The 26,826-nt window shown below is 39.7% G+C and overlaps 1 protein-coding gene across 2 annotated transcripts in view; it reads left to right on the top strand.

Annotated features, from left to right (window-relative positions):
• Positions 1 to 22,275, top strand: part of slc9a1a (solute carrier family 9 member A1a) — a 39,154-nt gene extending 16,879 nt beyond the window's left edge. The window contains exons 3-13 of one of the 2 annotated variants that reach the window (XM_074653041.1): positions 431 to 681; positions 3,046 to 3,263; positions 5,517 to 5,719; positions 10,014 to 10,103; positions 13,230 to 13,300; positions 13,720 to 13,896; positions 15,581 to 15,707; positions 16,149 to 16,250; positions 17,534 to 17,615; positions 17,898 to 17,957; positions 19,215 to 20,618. In XM_074653041.1, the coding sequence (XP_074509142.1) occupies positions 431 to 681; positions 3,046 to 3,263; positions 5,517 to 5,719; positions 10,014 to 10,103; positions 13,230 to 13,300; positions 13,720 to 13,896; positions 15,581 to 15,707; positions 16,149 to 16,250; positions 17,534 to 17,615; positions 17,898 to 17,957; positions 19,215 to 19,510 (1,677 nt within the window). In that variant the 3' untranslated portion in view covers positions 19,511 to 20,618. Of the gene's footprint in view, positions 1 to 430; positions 682 to 3,045; positions 3,264 to 5,516; positions 5,720 to 10,013; positions 10,104 to 13,229; positions 13,301 to 13,719; positions 13,897 to 15,580; positions 15,708 to 16,148; positions 16,251 to 17,533; positions 17,616 to 17,897; positions 17,958 to 19,214 lie in introns of both variants that reach the window. The other variant, XM_074653042.1, reaches the window with a different exon arrangement.
• The last annotated feature ends 4,551 nt before the right edge of the window (positions 22,276 to 26,826 follow it).

Raw genomic sequence — 26,826 nt, forward strand, 5'->3', positions numbered from 1 at the left:
ACCATGTTCAGTAAGTAAGTAAGAACCTGAAAACTAGAGATGTTCCGATACCGTTTTTTCCTTCCCTGATACCGAATTGTGGGCAGAATCGGACGCATTTACTATACTGGTATCGGTATCGGAACAACTCTCTAAATTTGCTGGCTAATTAGAGTCTTAAAAATAACCAATCTATCATCTTTTACCTTTGGTTGTGGATTTGTGCTCTGCTCTGACGTTTACCCTGTTTTTTTTTTTCTGCAATGTTGTAGAGGCCAAATCATCATGACATCTTTATTCTGTGTTCCTCTTTTCTGCACAGTCAGAGAATCAGTACAGCCACATGGTGTAGGATAGGTGTATGAAATACACTAGAGTTGTCATCATCCTATCAACACCCTGATGCTTTTTAATGTTATCTATTCATACCCATCTACTCATCTTCTCCTAGGTGTTATACCACCTGTTTGAGGAGTATTCAGGTGCTGGCACAGTGACGGTGTTGGACTGTTTCCTGGGAATCATCTCCTTCCTGGTGGTTGCGGTGGGTGGCGTTCTAGTGGGAGCTATCTATGGGATCCTGGCCGCCTTCACCTCACGCTTCACCTCCCACACGCGTGTCATAGAGCCACTTTTTGTCTTTGTGTACAGCTACATGGCCTACCTGTCAGCTGAGATGTTCCACCTCTCTGGCATCATGGCGTAAGTTTGGTGGTTGGTGGTTATATAGATAGACTTAGATAAAATTACACATTTTTAGAATGTACTGTACATATTCAATGTTTTATTTCTGTACAACTCAAACGTCACTTTGCCAACACTTTTTTGTATATATTCCATTGTACAATTTTCCTTGTGATGTGCAAGTAAGGTTAATCATTTTCTGTTTTACTAGGGCTGTCAATCGATTAAAATATTTAATCGCGATTAATCGCATGATTGTAGTGCACTGTTTAGCTGAAAATTAGAAAGTTTGCTCCGCCCGGTGGGCGGTGCCTGGTTTTGGCTCGACTGTTTTCAATATGGCAGCCAGGTCACAAACTTTCTCATTGTACAGCTAAACTGTACACTACAATATGTTTCTGAAAACATGTGAGGAGAGAAATAGGCATTACAGTAACAATACAGTATATTACAGTAACAGAATATTGATTCACATTTGATCAGCACTGCCTAGTTTGACCGCTTGATCGGAGTTCACGAGTGATTGACAGCTGCTCAGAGACGGCAAGGCTCCAGCTCGGTTGTTCAGATTTGGGTGCAGTAAAAACTTGCAAATGCCATTAGGAGCACTAGGAGGAGGCAGAGGAACATTTTTTTTTTTCAAAGATTAACTGTCAGTTTTATAAAAGTAACTTTGTGTCATATTTTCCCAAAGTAATAGACTGCAGTTAACCATAGTCTACTAGTGGTGTGTATCTCAGCAACTATTGGAAGGATTGAAATGAAATTGTGTACATGCATGGTTCCCAGAGGACAAGTCCTAATTACTTTCTTTTGCATATGTAGCGTATGCATTCAGTAGACGTCTTTAAAGCCTGTTATAACAGAGACACCATGTATTGTCAGCATGGTTAGTCCTAGAATCCCTAAGACTGGTAGTTTTGGTGCCTTCGCCTACCCTGTGTGCTACTAAGTTGAGTATCTAGTGTGTCATGTGTGCTCTTTTGTATCTGTGAGATACTCCAGCTGTTTCAGGGACGTCCCTCTGGCATCACATGTTTATAGTATGTGGATCTTCCCTCAGTGATGAGGTGTCATGGTCTATATACAACCTTGCCACTGCAGGGGAGATCTATTTCAGTCATTGCCCTATGACAGTATCTCATGTATACATCGTGGCAGATCCACTCTGTATAACCAGTGATATAATGAATTAATCCGATCCAGCGTCACCTAAACCAAGCCTTAATTTATTGGCATCCCAACATTCTCTGACGTGCCATTTCTCATCAGCTCGTTTCACTCCATTTTCTGGTTACGGTGCTGGGAGTTATTGATGTTCCAGGCAGGAAGTGATGATGTACTGAGTCTCCCCTCTGAGTCAGGGCCGAAGGATGTGTAGATTCAAGGACAGTCTCTGCTGAAGCCTGTGGCTGTCCTCTTGCACCTCGCATCAAAAACTAGATTAGTCGTGGTGTTTATAAAGAAGTGAAAGAGCTTACTAGTGTGAATTCCTTTCATCGTTTCCCTAAAGCCTTGAAAACCAAACCAATATTGACATGAAGGAGGAGGAATGGGGGGGTTGAATGTTGAGCAGCTGCTGCTGTGGCTTATGGGGCACGTATGGCGTTCATTTTCTGGCTGGCCTCTACATTTTTCACATAGAAACATTGCATGACACCAGAATGGAATAGAGAAGTGGTCAGCAGACAGGGAGAGAGACAGCTTTGTTTGCGTCACATGTTTCAAAAATCAGTGTGGAACTCAAGCTATCTACAGCAGTCCTTTAGTGGAAAACTCTGGCGTTACTGTTGCTGACGATTCAAGTAAAACCACCACTTCTTCTACGGTGGCGTTTCCCTTTAAAGGAACAGTGTGTATAATTTCGGGGCATCTATCAGCAGAAATGGAATATAGTAATCATTACTATGTTTTCATAAGTGTATAATCACCTGTTCTCCGACAAGCTTGTGAAACTACGGTAACGCGAGCTGCAGATTGCAAAACTGTGGTACCGCCAGCCGCCATATGACTTCCAATGCTCCTAGTGTTATTATGGTAAGGATGGCCTCTGTGCAAGGCGATCGGCGTTACAACGGTTTTGCACTCAACGGCCCACGTTACCGTCTTGGAAAGGGAGGAGTGAGCGGAGCGGTACTCAGTTGGTTGCAATCTGCAACCACACCTCTAGATGTCGCCAAATTCTACACACTGTCCCTTTAACATTTATAGATTAATCTTACTTGGCTTCATTTGAATCATGTTCAAAAGTGTTTAATTTTGGATGACAAACATCCCAGCATTTATAACAAATTTGCAAACATGATATCTATGACAATGTGTTTCCTAAAATATATATATATATATATCCTCTGAGCAAATGTTTGCCTCTTCTCCTTCCAGGTTAATAGCATGTGGAGCAGTGATGCGGCCCTATGTGGAGGCCAACATATCTCACAAGTCCCACACCACCATCAAGTACTTCCTGAAAATGTGGAGCAGCGTCAGCGAGACTCTAATCTTCATCTTTCTCGGTGTGGCCACGGTGGACGGACCTCACGCCTGGAACTGGACCTTCGTCACCGTCACTGTCATTCTGTGTCTGGTGGCACGGGTCATAGGTCAGCTCTACTGCAGTGATTCACACAACTTCTTCAAAATAAATGTAGTGGTTCCCATGCTGGGGGGGGTGTAGCAATACTGTATGATGGGGAAACGGTTAATCTGCAACAGAGGAAGGGCAGTTAGTTTGTTATATTGTGTTTTTTTGTGTTAATTCATGCAAGATCTCTTTGATAAAGTGGTTGGCTTCTATCGATAAATCTTTACATGAAACGGTCAATTCAGATTTCAGCTTGAAGTGATTTTGAGTTAACAGATTTGTCATCAACAGGGCTTAAATGCAAATCAAAAAGAGCAACAAAAATAAAGTTGCCTAGTATTTATTTTCAAAGGAGAGAAATGTATTACAGTACACTTTGGAGTGAGTTGACATTTACACAAAAAGGATGTCTGTGTGTGTGTGTGTGAAAGACCTTTTTCTCAAAAAGGGAACTGGGAAAAACTGACAGGAGTAAATGTCGTCATCGCACAGCTGTCAGCGTGTGAGAGGAAGTGCCGCTGAGGATTTCCGTGTAGACTTCAGGCTGCCACGAGTCCTTCTGTTGATGATTTGTCATACTAGATTTATTAATGTTCTCTGAGAGAGAGAGACTGAAAGTGAAAGAATGATGAGGTGTCCTCAGTCGTGCAATATTGAGTTCTTCATTTGACATTCTAAGCCTTAAAGGGATAGCTTGGGTGTTATGAAGTGGGGTTGTATGAGGTACTTATCCATAGTCAGTGTATTACCTACAGTAGATGATAGCCGGCAAGCCCCCAGTTTGGAGAAGCAGAAAGGAGTTAACGCACAGAACCAAAGCAACGTACTGCTGCGGACGGGGCCGGCAGCAAAACGTATTTTAGCCACCTAAAAAAATCAATATCAGTTTAAGTGTACGCTATATTTAGAATATATTCACAGCTTTACCTTGCTGTCAGACAGCCCTTTCCGACGGGGAACTGAAGCCGTTGTATCCATCTATGCTCTCACCAAAGCCACCAGACTCCATTGAAAAAAACTCTAATTTTACCTCGCAGAATACGAGTGTCGCTGGTCTACCCCTGCTTCGATCGGTTAGTTTGTTTGTGTTATTGTGTAAGTTTGGTGAATCCAAACTAACCAAAGTCACACAATGACACAAACAAACTAACCGATCGAGGCACCGGTAGACCAGCAGCTTCATGTTCTGCGAGTTAAAATTACTGGAGGTTTTTTTCAATGGAGTCTGGTTGCTTTGGCGAGAGCATAGATAACGGCTTCAGTTCCCCGTCGGAAACAGACTGTATAGCTGTCTCAAGGCAAGGTAAACCAGCGGTGAACATATTCTAAATATAGCATACACTTAAGTTGATGTTGATTTATTTAGGTGCGCCTTTCTTTTAGATGGCTAAGATACATTTCCACAGCTGTACAGTGCTTTGCTTCCCTGCAATAACTCCTGTCTGCTTCTCCAAGCTGGGGGCGTGCCAATCGTCATCTACTGTAGGTAATACACTGACTATGGATACGTACCTCATACAACACCACTTCAAAACCCTCAAACTGTCCCTTTAAGAGCTGATGAGGCTGTGAGCCAACTTTGCAAACACAAACATGCTGACTGTGACAGAATTGTCGCAATCGGTAGTCATGCACATCTAACTTGCGTAACATGAGATCTTGTGATGAAAAACAGTTCCAGTTGTGCTTGTCCTGTCAGTTAAAGGGCCATTCCGATGTTTTTGGTTGTTTACTATAAATCACATATCTTTTTTGCAGTACTACTTTCTAAAGTATGCTTAAGTGTTTTGAATTGTGTTTCTTCCAGGCAGCAATTGGTTTCCATTTACTTCGTTGTGATGTTAAATTCAAATAGCACACTTTGCTGGTAAAGGGCAGTCCATTAAAGTGACATCAGGTCTGCAAGTACAGATTAATTTTAAAGGGTGGCATTGCATTACCAACGCATGCTTTTTGGGGGCAAAAGCAGATATGATTGTCACTGTGATGGACTAGCCATATCAAGCAAGTGTCAAGTTTTAGTAAGCTGTTTTTTATAGTTGTAATAATGAAAACCATGGCTGTGTGAAAGATGGGGAAAAGCACATAGAAAAATCTTAAAAATTACGTGACAAAGTGTGTTATTTTGACATTGATATACTTTTTTGTTATCATATTAACTTATCAGCAAGCACTGGCATTTCAAAGGCTAGAAAGACTACTATTTGACCTAGGTCTGTAACATGCACACAAAGTCACTAACCTCACTCTCTCATTACGTTGTCCTTCCCAGGTGTAGTTGGTCTGACCTTCATCATCAACAAGTTCCGCATCGTCAAGCTGACGACCAAGGACCAGTTCATTGTGGCCTACGGTGGCCTACGAGGGGCCATCGCCTTCTCCCTCTGCTTCCTGCTGAAAAAGGAACACTTTCCCATGAGAGAGATGTTCCTCACTGCCATCATCACCGTTATCTTCTTCACTGTCTTTGTTCAGGTACGGTTGTCCTAATTTTGGTCTAGACCGACTTTAGAAGGAGAAAACATGTCGTTCGGCCTGGCTTATTGTTTTGTACCCTACCTTATGTCTGACCCTTATTATAGGATGTCATCATGACCACAATCAATGCACTTTGCAAAGAGATTCCTTCGCTTTGACTCTTAACTTGCAGTGAAAACATTACAGTACTGTTTGTCCTCTGAAGCACATGTACGAGACATGATTTTATTACGTTTTATATTTTGCAGAAACTCCTTTTTGGTGTAGTGTATTTGCCTAGTAGGAATAGTTTGAATTTCCGCTTCCGGACCGGTACACAAACAAAACCAATCTATCTCAGAACAAACGTTTCATTCGCAACCATTCATTTCAATGTTGTTAATCTCACTGGTCATGCTGAGGATGGAACATCAAAGGAACGCTCATGTATTTGCAGGAGGTTTGTTTGCTACTCTGCCTAGAAAAAAGATCCACTTGATGTCACATCAAGTGATCAGACTTTCTTGGTTCTTTTTGGTTGAAGTAAACAACTCCAGCTGGTTTGGGAAAATGTAATTTCAGCTTCTACTTTGAAGTACGCTGACAGGCAGGTGGGCTAATTCATGCATCAAATGTAAAACATATGCCGAAGGAATACAAAATATGGTTTATGTAGAGACACATTTCTATCAACATAACTAACAAAAACATTACATGAAGACAAGATAAAGAATTATGTGTTGTCCATTTTAAGCACAAGGAACTGCATCATATCTATATATATATTATCCCGTCAGATAGACCAGTCTCCTGGTGAAACTGTAGGAAGATTCTTGGATGAGAATTAGACCCAGAATGGAAGCAGCTAAAATAAAACCCCGAAGCCGTGTTCTCTCTCCTTAGAGGCGAGATCAGAAACATGTTTTATTGATGCTGCTGGACTCAGCACTGGCAGTCTGAGACAGATGCAGACCAGGAGGGAGAGGGCAGAGAGACCACTTTCACCTGCAATGTGGAGTTATTTTAAAAACATGACTGTGAGTGGGGATCGAGTGTTTATTTTTATTTGGAACAGAGTAAGTCCAGGAGATATGAAGTGCAGATCTTTATCATGATAAACTGTCAGATTTAGTTGATAATGATGAATGTAAGAGTAGCTGTTGTTTAAATATCCTAATAGAGAATATTTCCTGTCTTGCGTCGGCTTACTTCTGAATATTGAAATACAGTAACGACCAGTTAAGATTCTGGATTTCTGGACTTGCTTGTAGGCTGATTGGCTAGTCGAATTGTCTGCTTAGGTGTCATTGGTTATTGTAACTATTTCGTATGATTATATGGAATTCAGACAATTTATTTATAAAACATTGCCAGAGTAATGTTAGGTTGGAAAAGAGATTCATCATTTTATTCATTATCCAGTCCTAGAAGAGAGAATGTAAGAGACTATATTTCCCCCACACCAAAACGGAGGTACGATACAGACTACGGAGGATTCTGTGGTTCATCATGCAAGTTATCTTTGATGCCTCTGGATGATTCATCGCTCCATTCTAGCATTTTATTAAATTATTTGACCTCAAGTGGGACTCAAACATTCATGGATAATAGTTCAAGAATAATCACAAAATATTAACCTTCCCCTTGTTTAGGGTGAAGGAATAAGTGTAGTCATTGGATATCCTTGTCATGTTTTGTGTGGTTGAATTGAAATAAGCATGAGGTGGTAAAAGTGTAGGTTCCTTTTAGGGCTGTCAACGAATATTCTAAATATGGATATATATTTTAATATTTAAAAAAAAATTATTTGAAAAAGCAAAGCTACCATGGTTGTCTGCCTCGCACGCACCAATGCACCACATGACAGGAGTCACACAACGTCACTTTCATTAACTGAAAATAACATGTAACGTTATGTCAAGCTGAACAAGGAATAATTCAACAACAACTGTAATGATGGAGAGAACACGGCTACCGACACAGTGACATTGTGTCCTAACAGCAAGCGTTATGTTACATCATATAAACAAACCACGAACCTATCAGCTGTGTGCTCGAGTCCAGGCTGGTGACGTAACCACTTAAAGGACCGATTTGTTATATATTTCATCAGAGATTGAGGAAACATGCTGAATTGAAATACTGGCTTTTCTGACAACGATGCTACAGACAGTTTGTTCACCTTTTGAAATTGCCCATTTCAACACCCCGTTGCCACATATGAAACAAATTGGCATACAAACACAGCCTTCTGCAGCCATGGAAGCAAGCAAACGCACTGGATCAACAGAGATAACGTTAGACTCTACCTCACCTCACCTGAAAAGACTCTGCACATCTCTCTGGTCCGTTTGCAGCTGGGTTATCAAGGCAGCGAGTATTTGAGTCACACAGCCGGTGAAGTGGTTCCACTGGCCAGAGGCTACCGCTGTGATGCTATCACACACTAACTGCTATCAGTCAAACCGGAAGAACAGACGGGCCACGGCTCCAATGTTTTCAATTTGGACTGCAGTACCCATTTTAAAACGCTAGCTGTTAGTCCTACATATTGCTCCTTTAAAAGATGAGTGAGTAGTATTTGCTATCTTCCAACGTTTGTACTTTTTAAACAGGAAACACATGTTTAATATTGTGACATTTACCGGAAATGACTTATAATATAGCCAACGGCAAGTAGGAAACTTTCAGCTCCCTGGCAATCTCCCTCCCGCCAGCTGCAGCCTTACTTAGGTTTTTACTGTGAAATGAGGAGGTATCGTATGGATAACTCCTCAGTCCAACTTCAGCCGTTCCTCGTCCATTGCGGCACTTTCAAAGCGAGCAACAGGAATAAATAGAAACAGGGCGTCCGACAAAAGTTCAGCTCAAAACGATTCGCTGCGCAGTGCTGCATAGCTCACAGCCAGTTAGGACACAGTGTCATGGACATACTGGCAATAAAGATATTTGAATAGTTCGAACCTATGCGTTTTTTAGAACAAATATTCAAAACCAATGGTCAATTTTGACAGCCCTAGTTCCTTTGAATGCATGCCTGGGAGCAGGACGGGGTATTATTAAAGAGCAGGGATATTCTGTCATCCACTTTAGGCTATTACAGTTAACCAGATGGCCGACTTAATCTCTTTAAGACGCATAATGATACGCTCCAGCTTTTAGGCACGATAACAAACACACACACACACACACACACACACACACACACACACACACTACTGGTTATAATCCAACAGTAACCAAACATCAGACTGATGTTTGATTTTGCGTTCCTGGAGCCATTCTGTTGTAGGTTTCTGTTCTTTCTTTCTGTTGATAACTGACCAGAAATAGACCACGTGATTACACATGAATGCTTCTAGTAAAACTACAATAGAGTTTGGTTTCAGACACATTTTCATCTATCTCAAATAAAAGTAAATATAAAGATGCTTTGGTGCCAGAATGTAAGAGGAAAAGATAAATAGTTTTTTATCTTTTCATCTGAGTTGTTTGCTTATAAATATGAGAGTGTTCGGAAACCCCCCCAGTTGTTGCTTTACAACCATTTACACAGGAACAAACACACTCAATTAAAGTAGTTTTTGTTGATGCATGCACTTATCAGTTGTGTTTACAATCACATTTCACATTCACATATAACAACCCTGTGCTAACAGCTTACTGATATAAAGATAACACATTGCTTTGCTGTAATTGAAAATACATCACTCTCTGTCTACGCAGAACATCAACATTTTATCAGTTCAGGATTTCTCTTGAGCTGAATTTGTTCTCGCAAGAAATATCTCATTGCCTTTCTCCTACCACATCTTACCCACATTTATACTTCAAAGAATGTCTGACGGATTTCACAGTTTATCTTGTAGGATGTGGATTTGTGGGTTTGTTAAAGATTTAGATCTTTAAAGGTGAAATGTGTAACTCTCCACATGTCATCACTCTCTAAAGTGGTGAGAGACTTACAGTAACAAGATCAACGGGGTTGTTGTGAAAAGACCTGCTGTGTTTGTTAATCTGCCTTTGCAAAATATGGGGAAATGTGCCAGCTAGTGAAGTGTGATACTACTGAGCTGATGCTTGACTTCAATGAATGAAAACGAAAGCACGGTGGCTCCGTTTGATGATATCTTTAATGGCATTATAAACCAGGGCATTATAAACCACACAGAAAGATTATAAAACCAATTTAAACCTTCTCGTTTCACTCCTGCATCCTGTAGAGTTTGGCGATAAGAGCCTATTTCTGTCTTTAGCTAAGGTCGGGAGGTGAATAATGAATAATGTTTTGTTCCTCTCATCCCTCTTGCAGGGCATGACCATCAAACCCCTGGTGGAGCTGCTGGCAGTGAAGAAGAAACAGGAGGCCAAGCGGACGATTAATGAGGAAATCCACACACAGGTAAGACCTTTCCCCTACGACCATCCTCGGCCTTCATGATCACAAGCTGATGACTTCTTGATTGAGTTTATACATATTAATAACCCAGAGCCTTTTGGTATGCAGCTGATACGAAATGAAATGGTTTGAAATGTTTTGAACCACAAGACAATAAATTAATGTGATTCTATACATTCCTTTCAGTTATAGTTATGTAAACTGTGACATCCTTTTTCCAGTAATAAGCCTCTGAGGCCGATTAGGTCGTCAAATCTTGATTGCTGCTTCCACCTACTGGCTGTGTGGTGGAACTTCATCTCATATACTGTACTGTGCAGTGTACTGGTACAGCACAGTGAAGGTCAATCCAAAGATTATAGAAAGAAAATTACAGTTTTGTTTCCCCAATTAATAACATTTTACCAATTTAGTTAAATAGAACTAGAACACACTGTCTCACACACACAGCGTTTTGTAGCCACAGTTTTCGGTACTCAAACACATTCATGAGCGACCACCGTGCTCCACAATCCCTCAGTGTTTTAAAGCTATTAATACAGCTCAGATAAACACATGCTTGCTCACACACACACACAGTTCCTCTCTGGGGCTTTGCAGTAAGTCTCCAGTGTTCAAGGTTAGAAGAGCAGGCTGTCCTAATGGCTTCTCCTCTGCTGTAAAGCCCCAGTGGTTGGAGTCAACAGAGCTGGCTGAGGAGGAAACTGTCACACTGTTTGGAGGCTGTGAAATTTATTTTGGCAAGCGGCCAGGTGACGTTGCTGTCCCACCTGTTAAAAAGATGCAGAAGATCCTTTCAAGCACCTTTTTTAGTGATTTAACTTGCTGTATTTTAATAATTGGGGTGGAAATGACATGACAATACACTGTGCGATTAAGATATGTTGCTCACAATGACGATGGTATCACTATATAGGTGATAAACTACTATCATGTATGGATCATGATATATTAAAAGAGTAAAAATTGAGTCTGAGTCCTTTTTAGCGCACAAACAGCAACATGTGTACTGGTTCCATTACTCGAAAGATAAACAGACATACAGTAAACTGGTGAAAGGAGAAGCTCCAGGGTCGAGATGTTTGTAGTAAAAGAAGAATACATCTTTAACCCTATTCGCACTGGGGACTTCTAGTGATTTGTAATAATTGCGAAGGACGTCTGTGATAATATTAGTCCCGTGCGTGATTTTTTTTTGGGGGGGGGGTTTCTCTGCCTTTTTTCTGCCTCTTTCCCAGTCTAGAATAATGGAGGCTGCGTTGGCTATTATAAATGAAAGTTTTGACAGTATTTTGGGTGCAAATTCAGGAGGCTCATCTCGCTACACCGCATGGAGACCAATTCACACAGGTTTTTGTGAATATTATATTAACATAAATAGGCCTATATAATAGCCTATAATAATATTTATAATATTAAATAAATATTATATAGTATAATAATTTTAATATAAGCGGATGTTACGCAGAGCCTGACGTCACATCCCGGGGGATAATGTCAGTGAATTTGAGTAAAATACAGACTTCCCCATGCTGTACGAAACACAGCTGTTGGGGGTAATTTCTGAATCATATGAGGTCCCCTGCTAATACTTGTCCCTTGCAAACAGGGCTTATGAGCCAGTGTAACCAGAAGAACCGATATCATTAAATATTTGTATATTGACTTTTCATAGTGTTGCCACTTTTTCACCCCCACCCCCGCAGCGCAGAGCAGTCTTTACATAAATCCGTCTCTTCTCACAAAGCAGAAGTAGATTCTGTGGCTCTGCTTAATGACGTGTTCCCATAGCAACGCTGCCTGTCAGACTGTCATCTGCAGGCTGAGTCAGAGCACCAGGGCGACCTGCGGCCGGCTGCAGTGTGAACAACAACTGCATCGGTACATTTGTCTGGTTCTGTGAGCAGCCGTTCAGCCACTGTTAATAAACGCTGTCCGATCAGTCACCTGGCTGCTGTTGCTGCTGCTGGTTTTCTCCCACGTCTTCCATTTTGAAGCTTGTCATCACCTGCTGTTGTTGATAATGATGTTGGCTGGGAGGGTGTTTTTACTGTGAGGAATGGTGGCTGTGGTGCAGCAAAAGGTACAAGATGCAGCTGAGTAATGTCTGTGGTGTCTGTGGAGTGTACCTGTAATCACAGTTAAAAACGTTGTTCATCATAAATGATAGTCTATACACCGACTACTTCTTGCTGCTCCCAGGTCTAATTTTGTGACTAGAGGGGATCATGCTTTTGCTGTCAGGGCTCCCAAACTCTGGAATGCACTTCCTGTAGAGATTCGATCTAAATCTGTATCCACTTTTAAAAAACTATTGAAAACACTTTTTTTTTGGATGGCATTCTTATAAGATCCCAATGTTATATGTCTGTATATGTATATGCATTGTTGTGTGGTGAAGCATGTGTACAGAGCCTGTGTGTATGGGTATATATATGTATGTACACACCTGTTTGTGTATGCATGTATATAGTTATACACGTTTATGTGTGTATATATATATATATATATATTTATGTATGTATGTTTATATATATATATATATATTTATGCACATTTATATATATATATATATATATATATACATATATATATATATATATATGTATATATATATGTGTGTGTGTACTGCTTTATTACAATTGATATTTTCTGTTTTAACAGTTATCTTATTTTTTACTTTATTTATCTGCTTTTATTGTCTTGTGAAGCACTTTGTAACATCTGTTTTGAGAAGTGCTGTAAAAAGAATTGTATTATTATTATTATTTATTTAACAAAAAATCACATTTGGCCTCCAAGTTGTGTACTGTACATACAGACACTGGAAAAAGTTAAAGCAACATTAAAAAAATCTGTCTTTGACCAATTAAATTGCTCTAAATGACATTGTACTACAACAGATATAACATGGGCCCCTGCATAGTCGTGTATATTAGATATAGGTTAGCAAGGTACAAAATGTCATATGCCTGTGAACTAAGTCTGTTTTATAATAAATTAAAATACTTCACAGAGAAGGCGGATGGTCAGATTGAAAGTCTGATTCAGTAATTTTTTTGTTTGTTAGTTTGTCTCTTTGTCGGTCTCCTTTTTAAAACATCATTTTCTGCCTCTTTTTCTCCCCAGTTCCTCGACCACCTACTGACTGGAATTGAGGACATTTGTGGACACTATGGACACCACCACTGGAAGGACAAGTATGGATTTACAGTTATCTGACACCACATTCTTGTAGTCATCAGACAATATGGACTGCATTATTTACATTAATGATAAATCATTTAACAATAAAATGTCAAACATGACAACAAATGCTCATCACAAGTTAGCCAAGCCCAAATTAAGAAAGCAAGTAAATATTTGAGAGAAATTGTGATTGGTCAATACTCTGTCATAATCAGCTAATTTATTTAACCTTAGAGAGAATACACATTAATTGTGGTTATAAATGAGGAATTATTGCTGATTCATTCCCTCATGTAACCACTTTTCTTTTCCTCTAATGTGCACCATGTTTCAAACCTCTCACATCTCTCTCTCTGTCCTGTTCTCACTCCCACGACTGTTCTTTTCCTTTTGTCTCTGTTTTCATCTGTAACTCATTTCCTCCTCTCAGACTGAACCGCTTCAACAAGAAGTATGTGAAGAAGTGCCTGATTGCAGGCGAACGCTCCAAGGAGCCACAGCTCATCGCCTTCTACCACAAGATGGAGTTTAAACAGGCCATTGAGCTGGTGGAGAGCGGAGGGGGAGTCAAGATGCCAGCTAGTGTGCCTTCCGCCGTTTCCATGCAGTAAGTACAAGTAGACACTCACTCTGTCTTCAGTTACCACACTCAGAATAGCAAACTGTCCCAAATTTAAATCCTTAAACCTGCAATAAATTATTGCTTTGGCCACTTGGGGGCAGCAGAAACAGGTTGTGAACACAACACTGGGATGTTTCATCACTTTTTAAGTTGATTTGGCTTCATTGTAAGCAAATATTTACTTATTTACACATCCAGCAGTTATGGAGCAACATTATTATTCATTTGGAGTCATGTTTGTGTCCGCCTGGTGAACGTTAGTCCAATATTCACTCTCTTTTAGCTCTGATTTTGGTCTCCATCAACTCCTAAGGAGAAATATCTGGCTCTTTAGCCTCTAAATGATCCACTATGTTCACCTGCTATCCACTAACTGTGTCTGCTTTTTGGGTGCTGAACAGTTTGTGTACAGGTAATTATTATAGCTTTTTCACCCTAAACAACGCTATGAGAGCAGTGAGAGTGAACCAAAACGTATTACTTTCAAATGCAAGTAATTACTAATATGTGATATATTACATTATGGACGTAACTTATCATTACTCAGAATGCTTGTACGCTGTAACCTTTAAAATCACCCTGCTGTGAGCAGCTGCACAGGCCTCATTAATTTCCCATCTGCAGTATCAAGTAGTCAGTGTTGGTCAGTCTTAATACCCAGTGTGAGTGCATGAATCATTCTTTACTGAATGTAAGTAAAAGACGGAGACCGTTGGATACACTGTTGGAGTTCAGAATTAGTTTGATCACCATAGAAATTAACTGTATTTTCTTTATTCACTCTACTGCTCTCAAACCAAGGCTACACAAGGTCAGACCCGTCAGCTAAATGAATTCAGCAGTGCCAGTAATAACATCACTTTACAGCTAACAAGCCACGTACTTTGTTGATATTGACTATCTGTTACAGAAACAGTTAATGCTCTAACATTGCCTATCCAAATTACGCAAGCTGTTACTGATCATTAGATAGGTAATAATTAAAGGGGCTCTATGTAACAATCTGAAATTGTTTGTTAACGGTGATATCTGTGACTGTTAAGTCAACGTCAGTCAGCGTCCTGTTGCTCGCGCTTGTGCTCGCACTACATAGATTGATTGACAGCTAAAACCACAATATCATTATATATTTCACATGCTTGGCAGGAATGTTGGCTTATCTGTCCAATAGGAATTTTGCGGGGTCCGTTTTGATACCCAGAAGGTGAATGAATCGAAGGCCGGGCCGATGTTGATCCCAGTTTTCCCCGATTGGTCACATTCCTATTTTGCAAGACGTGCTTCGTCAGATATAACTTTGTTTTTTTGTGCTTCCGAGGAGTTTGTGTTGGAATCTGAGTTGTGATGGGGGCTGGTCGTTTGTTTGCATTAGTGGACTCCATTTCTAACCAAACGTTAGCTATGGTTGCACACTGTTAGCCCTGAAGCGTAGCTGAAAATACAGGCACTTGCGAGCGTGCAAACGTCCCACATTCTTCACATTTAAAGCAGTCTACAGGTGGACAGAGGAAACCCAGAAAGTTCTGCAAGGTCTAATTTTTTAGGTTAGGTTACAACTTGTTCACACATTGGCAATAAAAAAACAATTAAAAAACATGACAGATTTCTGATGTCTGCATGTTTCTGTAGTACACCAACTCTGATAAACTTTTTCTTACATATTTTTCAGGAACATCCAGCCCAAGAAGCCTCCTCCTGCCAAGCCTGCAGACAGAGCTCTGCCCAATCTGCCTAAAGGCCGAGAGGAGGAGATCAGGAAGATCCTCAGGAGTAACCTTCAGAGGACACGACAGAGGGTAACGCTGCTATATTATGAACAATAAGACACATTATTACACGTGTATATGTCATCCGTGTCAGCTTAAGATGTATTGTCTTGTATTACCGGGAGTTCAAAATATATCACTATCCATATTGATTTGCACCGATAAGCAAAGTGGTATTAGACTATAGTGTATTGATTGTTACAGAGTTGGAATTAAATCAGTAGCTCTACTCATACATTGACTAATACTGACTTTAATTCTTAGTGACACAGAAGAGCACTTCTCATTGATTTCCACAGGTTATGAGTTCCCTTGTGGTCCTCATGCATTTCTGTCATTACTTCTGCAGGTCTTTGAGATAAACAAACAGTGCCAGAACCTTCCCTTTTTTCCATATACTTTAACTTTTATTTGTTAATCATTAAATTGTCCTCTTGAACCGAGTTGCTTTATGTGTCTTTTCTCTCTCAGCTGCGCTCCTACAACCGACACACTCTGATAGCCGACCCATTCGATGACGGCTTCGGTGACTTCCTTATCAAGAAGCAAAAGATGGTTGACTTGGAGAAGAAGGTATGATCATCAGTCTCAGCGAGAGCAACACCTTTTAAATCAAGAATCAGTCTGTTGAGCACAGCTTGCTGCTTTGTCGAATGTTATTGACACTCGGTCACGGCCCGATCCAAAAAAACACATTCTGTTGATTCGTCAACACTAAAGAAGACATTTCGTAGACTAGTCTAATTACAGTAAGCCTGGCTGTTGCATAAATATTAAGAATGACTTAATTTGAATTAGGAAAGTTAGGCACTTTTCCCCCTGGCTACGCCTGAGGTGAAAGCTTTGTTGCTATGGCAACAATCTGTTAGAAGGTCAGTTAGCTAAATATTTCAACTTTTATCCATTACTTTTAGCTCATTTTTAGTTAACTATTTCAACTGTTTACCCATTACTTTTTGGGATTTTAGTACCATATTCTTGAATTGTTTCTGAACATCTTTAACAGTTCTAATGATCGTTTGATTTATGTCGTTGTTGCATCTGCCATTTATTCTCTGCTGTGAAGTTTCTTATTTTACCCATGATGCATTGCGCGACAGGCTATCTAAGTCAGTCTCACATTATCTCATTTGGAAGCTTTATGCAACAGGTAAATTTAAGTGTCTATAAAAAATGACTTAATCTTTAAGTTATATTTAAGACCAAGACTAGGTCTATTTTTATGCAACTGGCCCCATTTCAGTGTGCCTGTTATGCAATCTGGTGTATAACAAAGTAGATGTTATATTGCAGGAAGCAAAAAATCTGGAGAAACACAGTAGACCCCAAAAAAAGCAACAGATGAAGAGCAGCTCTTCTCATTTCATACCAGGCCACCCAGCAGTTAAATGATTCAGCCAAAACTATGATTTGTTTTCTAATTAGAGTCCACCTCCAGTCTCCTAACTGGATTTTCTCGACACAAATGGGGGCTGATTTATTCGCACGCTTGAGTAGCCCTACCACTAACTTTCGTTTTATCAGCCTGTAATTACATAATGAAAATAGACTCTTGTTTTGGGTAAATTGAATGTGCTAGAAGCCACTGTAGACCCAAGACGAGTTCTGCAGAGACTACCAAAGCAACACATAATTTTAATGAAGTTTCTCTGAGACATTGATCGATGGTGAATCACTGAACTGTTTAAGTTTGGCTGCTGTACTACAAACAATTCAATGAGGCAGAGTGTATATTTTCTGTATATATTAATGATACTGAATGTTTACAGAAGTGAAATTATATACCTGTTACATTTTGATAGCATGCCGAAGCTTAACTCATGCCATAAACAAACAATATCCTTGTGTTTTCCCAGATAAAAGACATGAATAACTACCTGACGGTGCCTGCTGCGCCGCCTGACTCCCCGACCATGTGTAGAGCCAGACTGGCCTCAGGTAAACACATCCATCTTAGCCACAGTCACACTAAACACTCAATAGCCACCACCATCATACTGAAAGGTACGACTTGAAACAATAGGAGAACGTTCACAATGTCACTGACCCACAGGGACGAGACATTATATTGTGTTATAGCCTCACAAGGCCGCTTTCACAAAACAATAAACACTTTGAAAAGCACTGTTCAAACCTGCAGCTGTAGATATTTCCCCCGCTGATGGAAATATGTTTGCATGTGGCAGCCGGCATGTAAACCAGTGTGTGGTTTCATTTTAGGCAGAGAAACTGATTTCAAACCTCCTGCTCAGCAGCAGAAAGGGAACAAAATCCGTCCAGGTATGTAGCGAGTGTAGAGAAGATAATTTTTTAGTTGTGATAACCCGGCAGCGATCCTAACACGCATGTGTCGATCATGTTGCTTGTTAACATTCATTAATGATTCATCACTAACGAAGGGATCTCATGAGTGGAGAGGCCAAACTTGGATGATTTATTGTAGCCAAGAAGCAAAGCCCAGATCAGAGTCAAGCATGATGTATGTTGGAATTTCAGCTTGTTTTTTTCATACTAAGTTTTAAGGGGAGACACTACAGGTGAATAGGGTAAATGTTTTAACTATTAGGTATCACCATGAAACTTCCCCAGTTGGTTACCGACACTAAGAATTTTTTTTTTTTGTATTACAAGTTTTCTGAAATATTATGTTTAAATATGTAAATCAGGCATTATCTTATTAAATATGTGCTAATTTGCATTAATTTCCAGAACAGAAATCTGAACATTGGATTAAGTCAGGTTCAAAATTCTGGTTTTATTTTATTGACGATTCAGAGTTTTATGAACAAACTGCTATGTAGAAACCTTCAGAATATAGACATGGATGAAACTGGAAAGTTTGGTGGATGTAAGAGCTACTGAATTGGAGATTTTTGGCTCAGTCTGATGAAAAACCTCATTTTGAGAATATGGCTTTTAAAGATAAGTATTTAAAAAATCTGTACATTTTAAAGGTGAATAGAGTAATAATAATGAACTAATATATATCACAATGAAACTTCCCCAGTTAATTACTTACATTAAGACTATTATATTTTGAAATTTTTCTGAAATTGTATGTTTAAATACATAAATGAGGCATTATCTAATGCTAACTTTTGGTGAATCTAGGAGAAATCTACAGACACAAATAGACAAAGTAGTCAAATAAACACCTAAATGTGTATTTTCTTCCCACTAGTCTGAAAGAAGACATGTTATGGAAGCAAAATAACCAGTTCATGAAAAACGATGTCTCTGCCTGTAGTGCCTCGCCTTAGCTAAAAGCTATTATTTCCAGCATGTGTTGCATTATAAATCATTGTGACATTGCATTATTTTCGTTGTGTTGTGAAATATTTGGAAAGGTCTTGAAGCCTCGAGTTTGTGCAGTGATTGTACATTGATAGCTTTGTTGACTTTAGTATTTGTTGATCGCATTCTCCTCCCCCTTGTACGTTGTATGTTCATGCACGCTGATGGAATGACGAATTAATACTCAATCCCTTTTTATGGTAACGCTCCTTCCCTGATAATGCACCCTTGTCCTGCCTGTAGACCCACAAGCCTACAGCATGAAGCCGTCGTCAGACAGCGTGCCGACCATCCAGGTAGACCTTGCCTCTCCTCAGTCTCCAGACTCCGTCAACCTGATGGATGAGTTCAGACGGGCCGGCCAGAAGCAGGACGAGGAGGAGGACCGGGGCCTGATGATGAAGCCTCCCTCTGGACCGGGTGGACCTCACAAGCCGGGCAAAGCAGACGGAGGCGGAGAGCCGCAGAAGCTGACGAGGTGCCTGAGCGACCCCGGTCCCAGCGCAGACGAGGAAGAGGACGAACCCTTCCTGCCTTGACGTGGCAGACTGGATATGGAGGAGTCAGGCTGCACGCCCACTTTCACCGATTAGAGGAGAGAGGGCTGCTTCACTGCTCTGCTCTAAGACATCTCTCAAGCCAAAACTGCTAATGCTGTACGAAACCAGAAACAAAAAGCAAAAGGAGATGAGAAGAGAAAAAAAAGAGCCATTCGTTTGTTATTATCATTGCTCTTTATTTTTTTTTAGACCAGATTGGAACAGCTGCTATCTGAGAGATGGTGAAGAGATCATGTTTGACAGTCTGAGACATTCAGGAAAGAACTATGCATTACCAAAGGTTTGGACTGTTTTAGTGTCAGATAATGTCATTTTTACTTTAGTGTTTTTTCTTTTTTAATGACTGCATAGTTTGATCATGAATTTTTCTGTCTTCAAAGCTACGTTCTTTGAGACATGCTGGGGCCTCTTGTCCTAAATCTAATCGACAAAGCTTCATTCTTTTTCAAACATAGCGCTTGAGTTTAAGGCGCATGTTTTAATCTAATATCTCACTTTCATTCTGTCACTTGAAATTGCTGGATATTCAAACTTTTAGAGTGTAGCTAGTTTCAAAATATTTTGCCTTATTTTATGTCAAAACTTTTCACTTGGTGCATTTTGATCTTTGTCTTTTTTTGAAAGACGTATTTTTAATTTCAGGGGTACTAACATCAGAATGTGTTCCAGTGTTTGTAGTCGTGCTTACAGACCTGCGGCCTCGTCCTGTCGGCTGCGGAGGGAGTTATGTTGACTTGGGAAATTCCTCACTGTTGCGTAAAGGGCCTACAAACGTGGAGTAAAAGCCGGGTGTTTGGGAAGCTTGTGAGACAGGCGATGGTGATGTGGCACAGATGGTTTGATGTCAGCGATCAATGCTTGATTCCCCATCAGAGTCTTCTGAAGTTAAATCACATGTCATGTTTCTCTGTAGATGTTTTATGTTTTACCTCAATTTTAGAACACCCTTTAAAACTCACTCAAGTAGGAGTTTAGTTGTTAGTCGTAGTTCTCTCTCTTAATATTGATGTAATGAATAAGTGCCCATCTAACAGTCACCCTTCTCATACTTTAAACTTTTAGACCACATGAGCTGATTTTAATATATATCAAAACAAAATAATCACTTTCTTTTACATGCATATTTACATTCTTCAGGCCTTTACAAGAAGCTGTTCAGCTTATTACACGACAAGTGAAGGTCAGTCTGTACAATCCATCTACACCTCTTCACCCTCTTGAACTCTACTGTTAGACTGTAGGCATGTTGTGGCAAAAAAAAAAAAAGTAATTCTATGCAGTATAGATGTGTAAAATATGTAAATTGAATATAATATCCTATATTTATGAACCCTTTAAAATGGAAGTCTCGTAATATTGTTAACCTAAAACCCATTGAGGCAAACCGCTGCAAAGCTGAAATCAAAACACGGGCATTACAATAAACGGTCACAAAGAGTTTTTGCACATCTGAGCGAGACTGCAAAAAGTTATCCGCTGGCACGAAAACATAGTCTTGTGTGTTGTTGATATCGCAAGTCATTCTCTACTGTACTGTATACGGTTGTACAGATGTAAAATACATAGCACATCTTTTTTACACAGCCGCTCGGTGAAATGGAATATGACATTTAGGTTGTTGTTGTGATGATTTGCTGTTTCATATCCATCTGAACATCTCATGTGCCACAGCCAACAACAAGTAGATTGTAAACACGCAAGTAATCTTTCACCCAAGTCTATTGTTATTATCACTTCACTGCAAAAAGAGAGTCGTTTCTCCATACAGGCCATCCAAAGAACTCACTATGGAAAGCAAACCTTCTCTAAAGTGTGCCGAGTGAGTCACTGCTCCAGTTTTCTGGCTGTTTTCTAGGTGTTAGTGACCATTGAATCCTTCCTGATCCTCTTACATCCAGGAGGCTCACATTACAGCAGAAGAACCTGTTAATTTCCCTTAACCTTCTTCCCTAAAGCATCTGTAAAATGGCTTGCTATGGTTAGTATAGCAAGGGTAAGAGGATATTTTTGCCTGTGCACAAATGCACTCATGTAAATCCGGGTGTATAAATGTGCAAATACGAGCGTGCTTGCACAGTCGTTCCTGCTTCCCAATTTCTAAAAGGATAACTGCAGCTGAGAGACGGAGAGGGTCAAACCTTAAAGAGTCTCATTTCCCTGTCTCGACCAAATTCAATTTACTGTCTGAAATGTCAGCGTGTGTGACGGAGTGTTGCGCCGCTGAAAATGTCAACAAGGACGGGGTCAAAGAGAGGAGGGTTGTTTAAAACCCACGAGTGACGAGCCAAATGACATGCGGCACTTTTCCCCCTGTCTTCAAGCCCTCACTTTTATGGCTGCTTAATATTTACAGGCAGCATTGAATTCATGCATTTATTTATACTTCTGCAGCTACAGAAGCCCTGAGAACTGGGAATGGTCGCTTAATGGGACGCTGTTGGGAATATTCCTATATCATCTTCCAGGTGCTCTTTCATTTAACGGCAGTTTGTTGCTCATTTAACCCTTAACTACTCTGCGGAGACTGATAAGTAGGTTTCAGGAAGGTTACAGCGACGTAATGAATTTCTAAACAAGCTCCCACTGGTGAATACATGAAACCGTGTGAATGCAAAGCGGGGCGTCTCTCAAAGAGGATATGCATCATGCTCTGCACAGATGTATTTTTCAACTTGATCAAATATAAAGAATTTAAATAAAAAAATAAAAAAATGAGACATCAAATCCCATCATGTTATCCCAAAGACTTTTAATTTCTCAAAGAGAAAAGAAACACTATTTTCATACTTTTTCCTTTTTCAAACCAAATGCATCTTTATGGGCAAACATTCTCACACCTCGGAGGGAAATGTTTGGTGCAGGAAACCTTAATCTGAAGCCATACAGCCTACAGAAGAACCTATTTCATTGTGTTCATATGTTATAATGTCATATATATACACATCATGTTTGCCTTTGTTCCGCATCGACGCACAAAACAAATGCAAATCTTTACATTTAAATTGCTTTGTGTGTTCAAGTGAGTGCTTGCTGAGCTTAATTTCCACACTGGATGTTTTACTACAGCGCTGTAGCATTGTTTGCATTGAATGTGTTGGACTGAACTACATCAGCACAGTTGCCTCACCAGCATTCACTTCAGCTTTATCTTTTCATCTGTTTGCTTTATTATGTGCTTTATTTGTTTAACTGCTTTATTGTACGATGATGTTTTTGGCTTAACGGGGATATATAAATCCCTCGCTTCTCTTGTCAAGTGCTTTATCTGGATACATGTGCTTTACAGATGTTTTTAAGCTTCACTGTGGGGTTTTCTTTCCATCTCATGTTCACCTTTTAAGTACTGTAAGATTTGACCGGTCTAGCAGTAACAGTAACATTGCGGATGAACATTTGACACTCCAATTATAGTAATCGCAGTATGACGCACACACTTACGTCATCACCCTGGGGTGTCATTACTACTCCACCACCCGAAAGACTGTTTCCCTCCCTCGTTTACCTCATCGCTCTCCACCGTTTTTACACCACACCGAGCACTTTAACGAAGCTGTACCTTTATCTCGAAACGCCGATGTTAAAGAGAGCAATAAGTGGCTTTAATGTAGTGTACACATTGTGCATGGTTATCAGGTGACACATCATAGGGAAAAGGAATGTACTCCATGACGGGCCTTATAAACAGGGGTGTGTTTTAATCCTGAAGCAGGAGAAGCTGGGCTTTTAAAGCCTAGTGAACGCCATGCTATGACTTGATGAAAGAGTGGATTACATTTCCCTTTTATTAATTTTTTTTCTTTATCTTCATGTGTTTGAATTTATGAGTCGGTCAATTACTTGCAGTTTGCAAATTTAAATTTTGCAATAATTAAGAGGTTTTTTTTATTTTATATACACATAAATGGGAATATATCTATATAAAAATGTAAAAAATATATGTATTAGAATTTTACTATAATGATGTACAAATCAGAGTCAGAGAGATAACAAGTGTGCACTTTCTTGTTGATTAATCTTTAGCTTTCAGCATTCCATTCCTGTAATGACCAGTAAAACTAACAACCAGAGACGTCAGAAACTATATACCAAAATTAAAGTTTTACTTTATAGCAATGCTGCGTTCATGTCTCATGATTTTGGAAAGATGTATCTTTTGTTCGACCAAACAACTACTTGTGTTAATACAAGCAAAGAAATAATCAGATCCTTTACTAAAAGGGATAGTTTGGGTGTTTTGAAGTGGCGTTGTATGAGGTACTTATCCATAGTCGGTGTATTACCTACAGTAGATGACGGTCGGCGCGCCCCCAACTTGGAGAAACAAACAGGAGTTACATGACGGAACCAAATTAATGTACTGCTGTGGACAGGGCCAGCAGCAAAACATATTTTAGCCACCTAAAAAAATAAATATCAGTTTAAGTGTACGCTATATTTAAAACATTTTCGCCCATTTACTTTGCCATGAGACAGCTATTCAGTCTATGTTTCCGACAGGTAACTTAAGCTGTCGTCTATGCTCTCACTAAAGCAACCAGACTCTATTGAAAAAAAAAAGTAATTTTATCTCGCAGAACACTGGAGTTGCTGGTCTACCGTTCTGCAAAGTAAAATTAAATTTTTTTTTTTCAATGGAGTCTGGTGGCTTCGGCATGAGCATAAATAGGTACCGCGGCTTCAGTTTTGTACGTCGGAAAGGGCTGTCTGACGGCAAGGTAATGTGGTGGAAATGTTCTAAATATAGTGTACACTTAAGGCGTTAGTAGGCAAACAATGTATATTGTAATTCAAATGCTCTGAGAGAAAAGACTTCTGCACTTCATCATGGCTCTGTTTTCAGGCTTTAAAAAAATCTAGCCCGTGACGGGAGACTTTGGCCAATCACAGGTCATTTCAGAAAGAGAGCCTTCCTATTGGCTTCCTATTTGATCAGTGCTGCCTAGTTTGACCGCTTGGTCAGAGTTCGCAAGTGATTGACAGCTGGCTCTCATGGACAGCAGACTCCAGATCAGCTCTGACTGGTTGTTTTCCTCCGGTCTGTGAAATCTTGCAGATGCCATTAGGAGCACCGGAGGACGCAGAGGCACATGTTTTTTTTCAAATTACCCAACTCATGCACTACTGTCAGGATATAGTGACCGTTTTATAAAGATATCTTTTTTTAATCATATTTGCTCCATTTCTACCAACTGCAGCTTTAAACTGACATTGACTTTTTTTTTTTTTTAGGTGGGCCTTTCTTTTAAATGTCTAAAATACGTTTTGCTGCCGGCCCCGTCCACAGCAGTACATTGCTTTGCTTCCATGCGGTAACTCCGTGCTGACCGCCATCTACTGTAGGTAATACACTGACTATGGATAAGAACCTCATACAACCCCACTTCAAAACAACCAAACTATTCCTTTAAGTAAAAGTAGCATTATCACAATGTAAAAAATACTGTTACAAGTAAAAATCCTGCAGTCAAAATGAAAGGTAAAGGTATTATGAGCTAAATAAAGTATCAACGGTACTCATGATGAAGAATGTCCCCTTTCATAGTGCTATATATTATGTAATCGGATTATATTTATTGATGCGTTATTTGTGAATGTGACTCTGCAAAGTCACTTCAAGGTGCAAATGTAATGTTGTAGCCAGCCTGTGCTCAGTAGCATGTTTTTCAGTTTCCTTCCATGGGCTAAGTATTATTTTGTATTTTATATACTATGCATTCTATTTTTTGTACTTGTAGGTTTTTAAAATTGTAATCTAAAACTTGTGACTACAGCTGTCTGATAAAGGTAGTGGAAGTGAAGTATAAAGTGGCATACAATGGAAATACTCAGGTCAAAATTGTAAAGCCCAGTACTTATTGACTTTGCAGCACTGTACACAAGCTGGCATCTTGGTGTGCCCTTGAGCAATAATATGAGGAAGTTGAAAGTGCATACAACTTCACTGCAAGATCAACTAAGGTGGTTGAAACACCTGCAATAACCTGTTTTGGCCAGAAGGGGGAGTGCTGCACAATGTAATTAAAATAAAACCATTCAGCATTCTGAAAACAGAATGAGTCCCAAAAGTAAAACATTAAGGGAGGAGTTGGGTTTATATATCTGGAGGATATGTTATAATTGGATACTTTGCTGAGTCTAATAAACTGAGAATGAACTGTCTGCCTTGTTAAAGCGTAATGGCATTATGAATGTGAGATATCTAGAGAGAAAGCTGTGGCCGCTCCGGCTGAGGTAGTTTATTTATTCCGCTCTGTTTCTAGTAAATGGAAAATCACAAACGACTCGTGTGCTCCTTAACCAGCTTGGCCGAACCTCCACATTTCCTCTGTAATATGTCTGGAATGGATATGCCCTATTTATAATATTCACTCGTTTTAATTGTTGGCAGTTGTTGCATTCTATCGTTTTCTAGCAGAGCCTCTGGGTGGCCAAGTCAATTTGACATCTGAAGAGTTTAATTTGAGACTCTAATTACTGGCATTGTTGTTGGCTTAAAATCCTCGTTGTATATTTGCATTTGTAGGAATTTTAGCTGATACTCATCCAGAGGAATTAACAGTAAGTAAACAGTCAAATGAGCTTAAATTCCCAGATCACCAACAGTGCAAGCAAACAAGAGCCAAATTGTGTTTGTGAGAGTTTGTCCCGTCAATAAATCTGTGACATCACTGATGCGAAACAAAATGAATGTTAATGTGTTTGAAATGTTTTTTGAGTCCTCAGATACCGTCATCTTTATTTATAGATATTGTATTTCTAAGCTGCAAATTGGTTGATATCAGAAACGAGTGGGTTTCCAACTCTGTGGTCAAATTGCCATGTTTAGTCCAGATTAAAGGAACAGTTCGTTATGTTGGGAAATTCGCGTATTCGCTTTCTTGCCAAGGGTTAAATAATAATAATCAGCACCACTCTCTTGTTTGCATAGGCCGTTTCAACGGAATCGCATTGCTAGGCAACAACTTGGGTCCATGTTTACTTCCTGTCAGATTATGTTATTTTGGGTCAGTTTTAGAGTTAGAGGTAAAATAACGCTCCAAAGTAACATAAAATTTTGGCGAGGAAAAACTGGCATGGCCATTTTCAAATGGGTCCCTTGACCTCTGACCTCAAGATATGTAAATGAAAATGGGTTCTATGGGGACCCATGAGTCTCCCCTTTACAGACATGCCCACTTTATGATAATCACATGCCGTTTGGGGCAAAAAGATGCAGTTGTTTGAATGTAGAATAAATGTGTTTCACCTATTCTAAAAATGGGTTATTTGACTATTTCTGCATGCAGGGGTCCCCA

The sequence above is a fragment of the Sebastes fasciatus genome, chromosome 12 (genome assembly GCF_043250625.1).
Source record: "Sebastes fasciatus isolate fSebFas1 chromosome 12, fSebFas1.pri, whole genome shotgun sequence".
Taxonomy (NCBI): Eukaryota; Metazoa; Chordata; class Actinopteri; order Perciformes; family Sebastidae; genus Sebastes; species Sebastes fasciatus.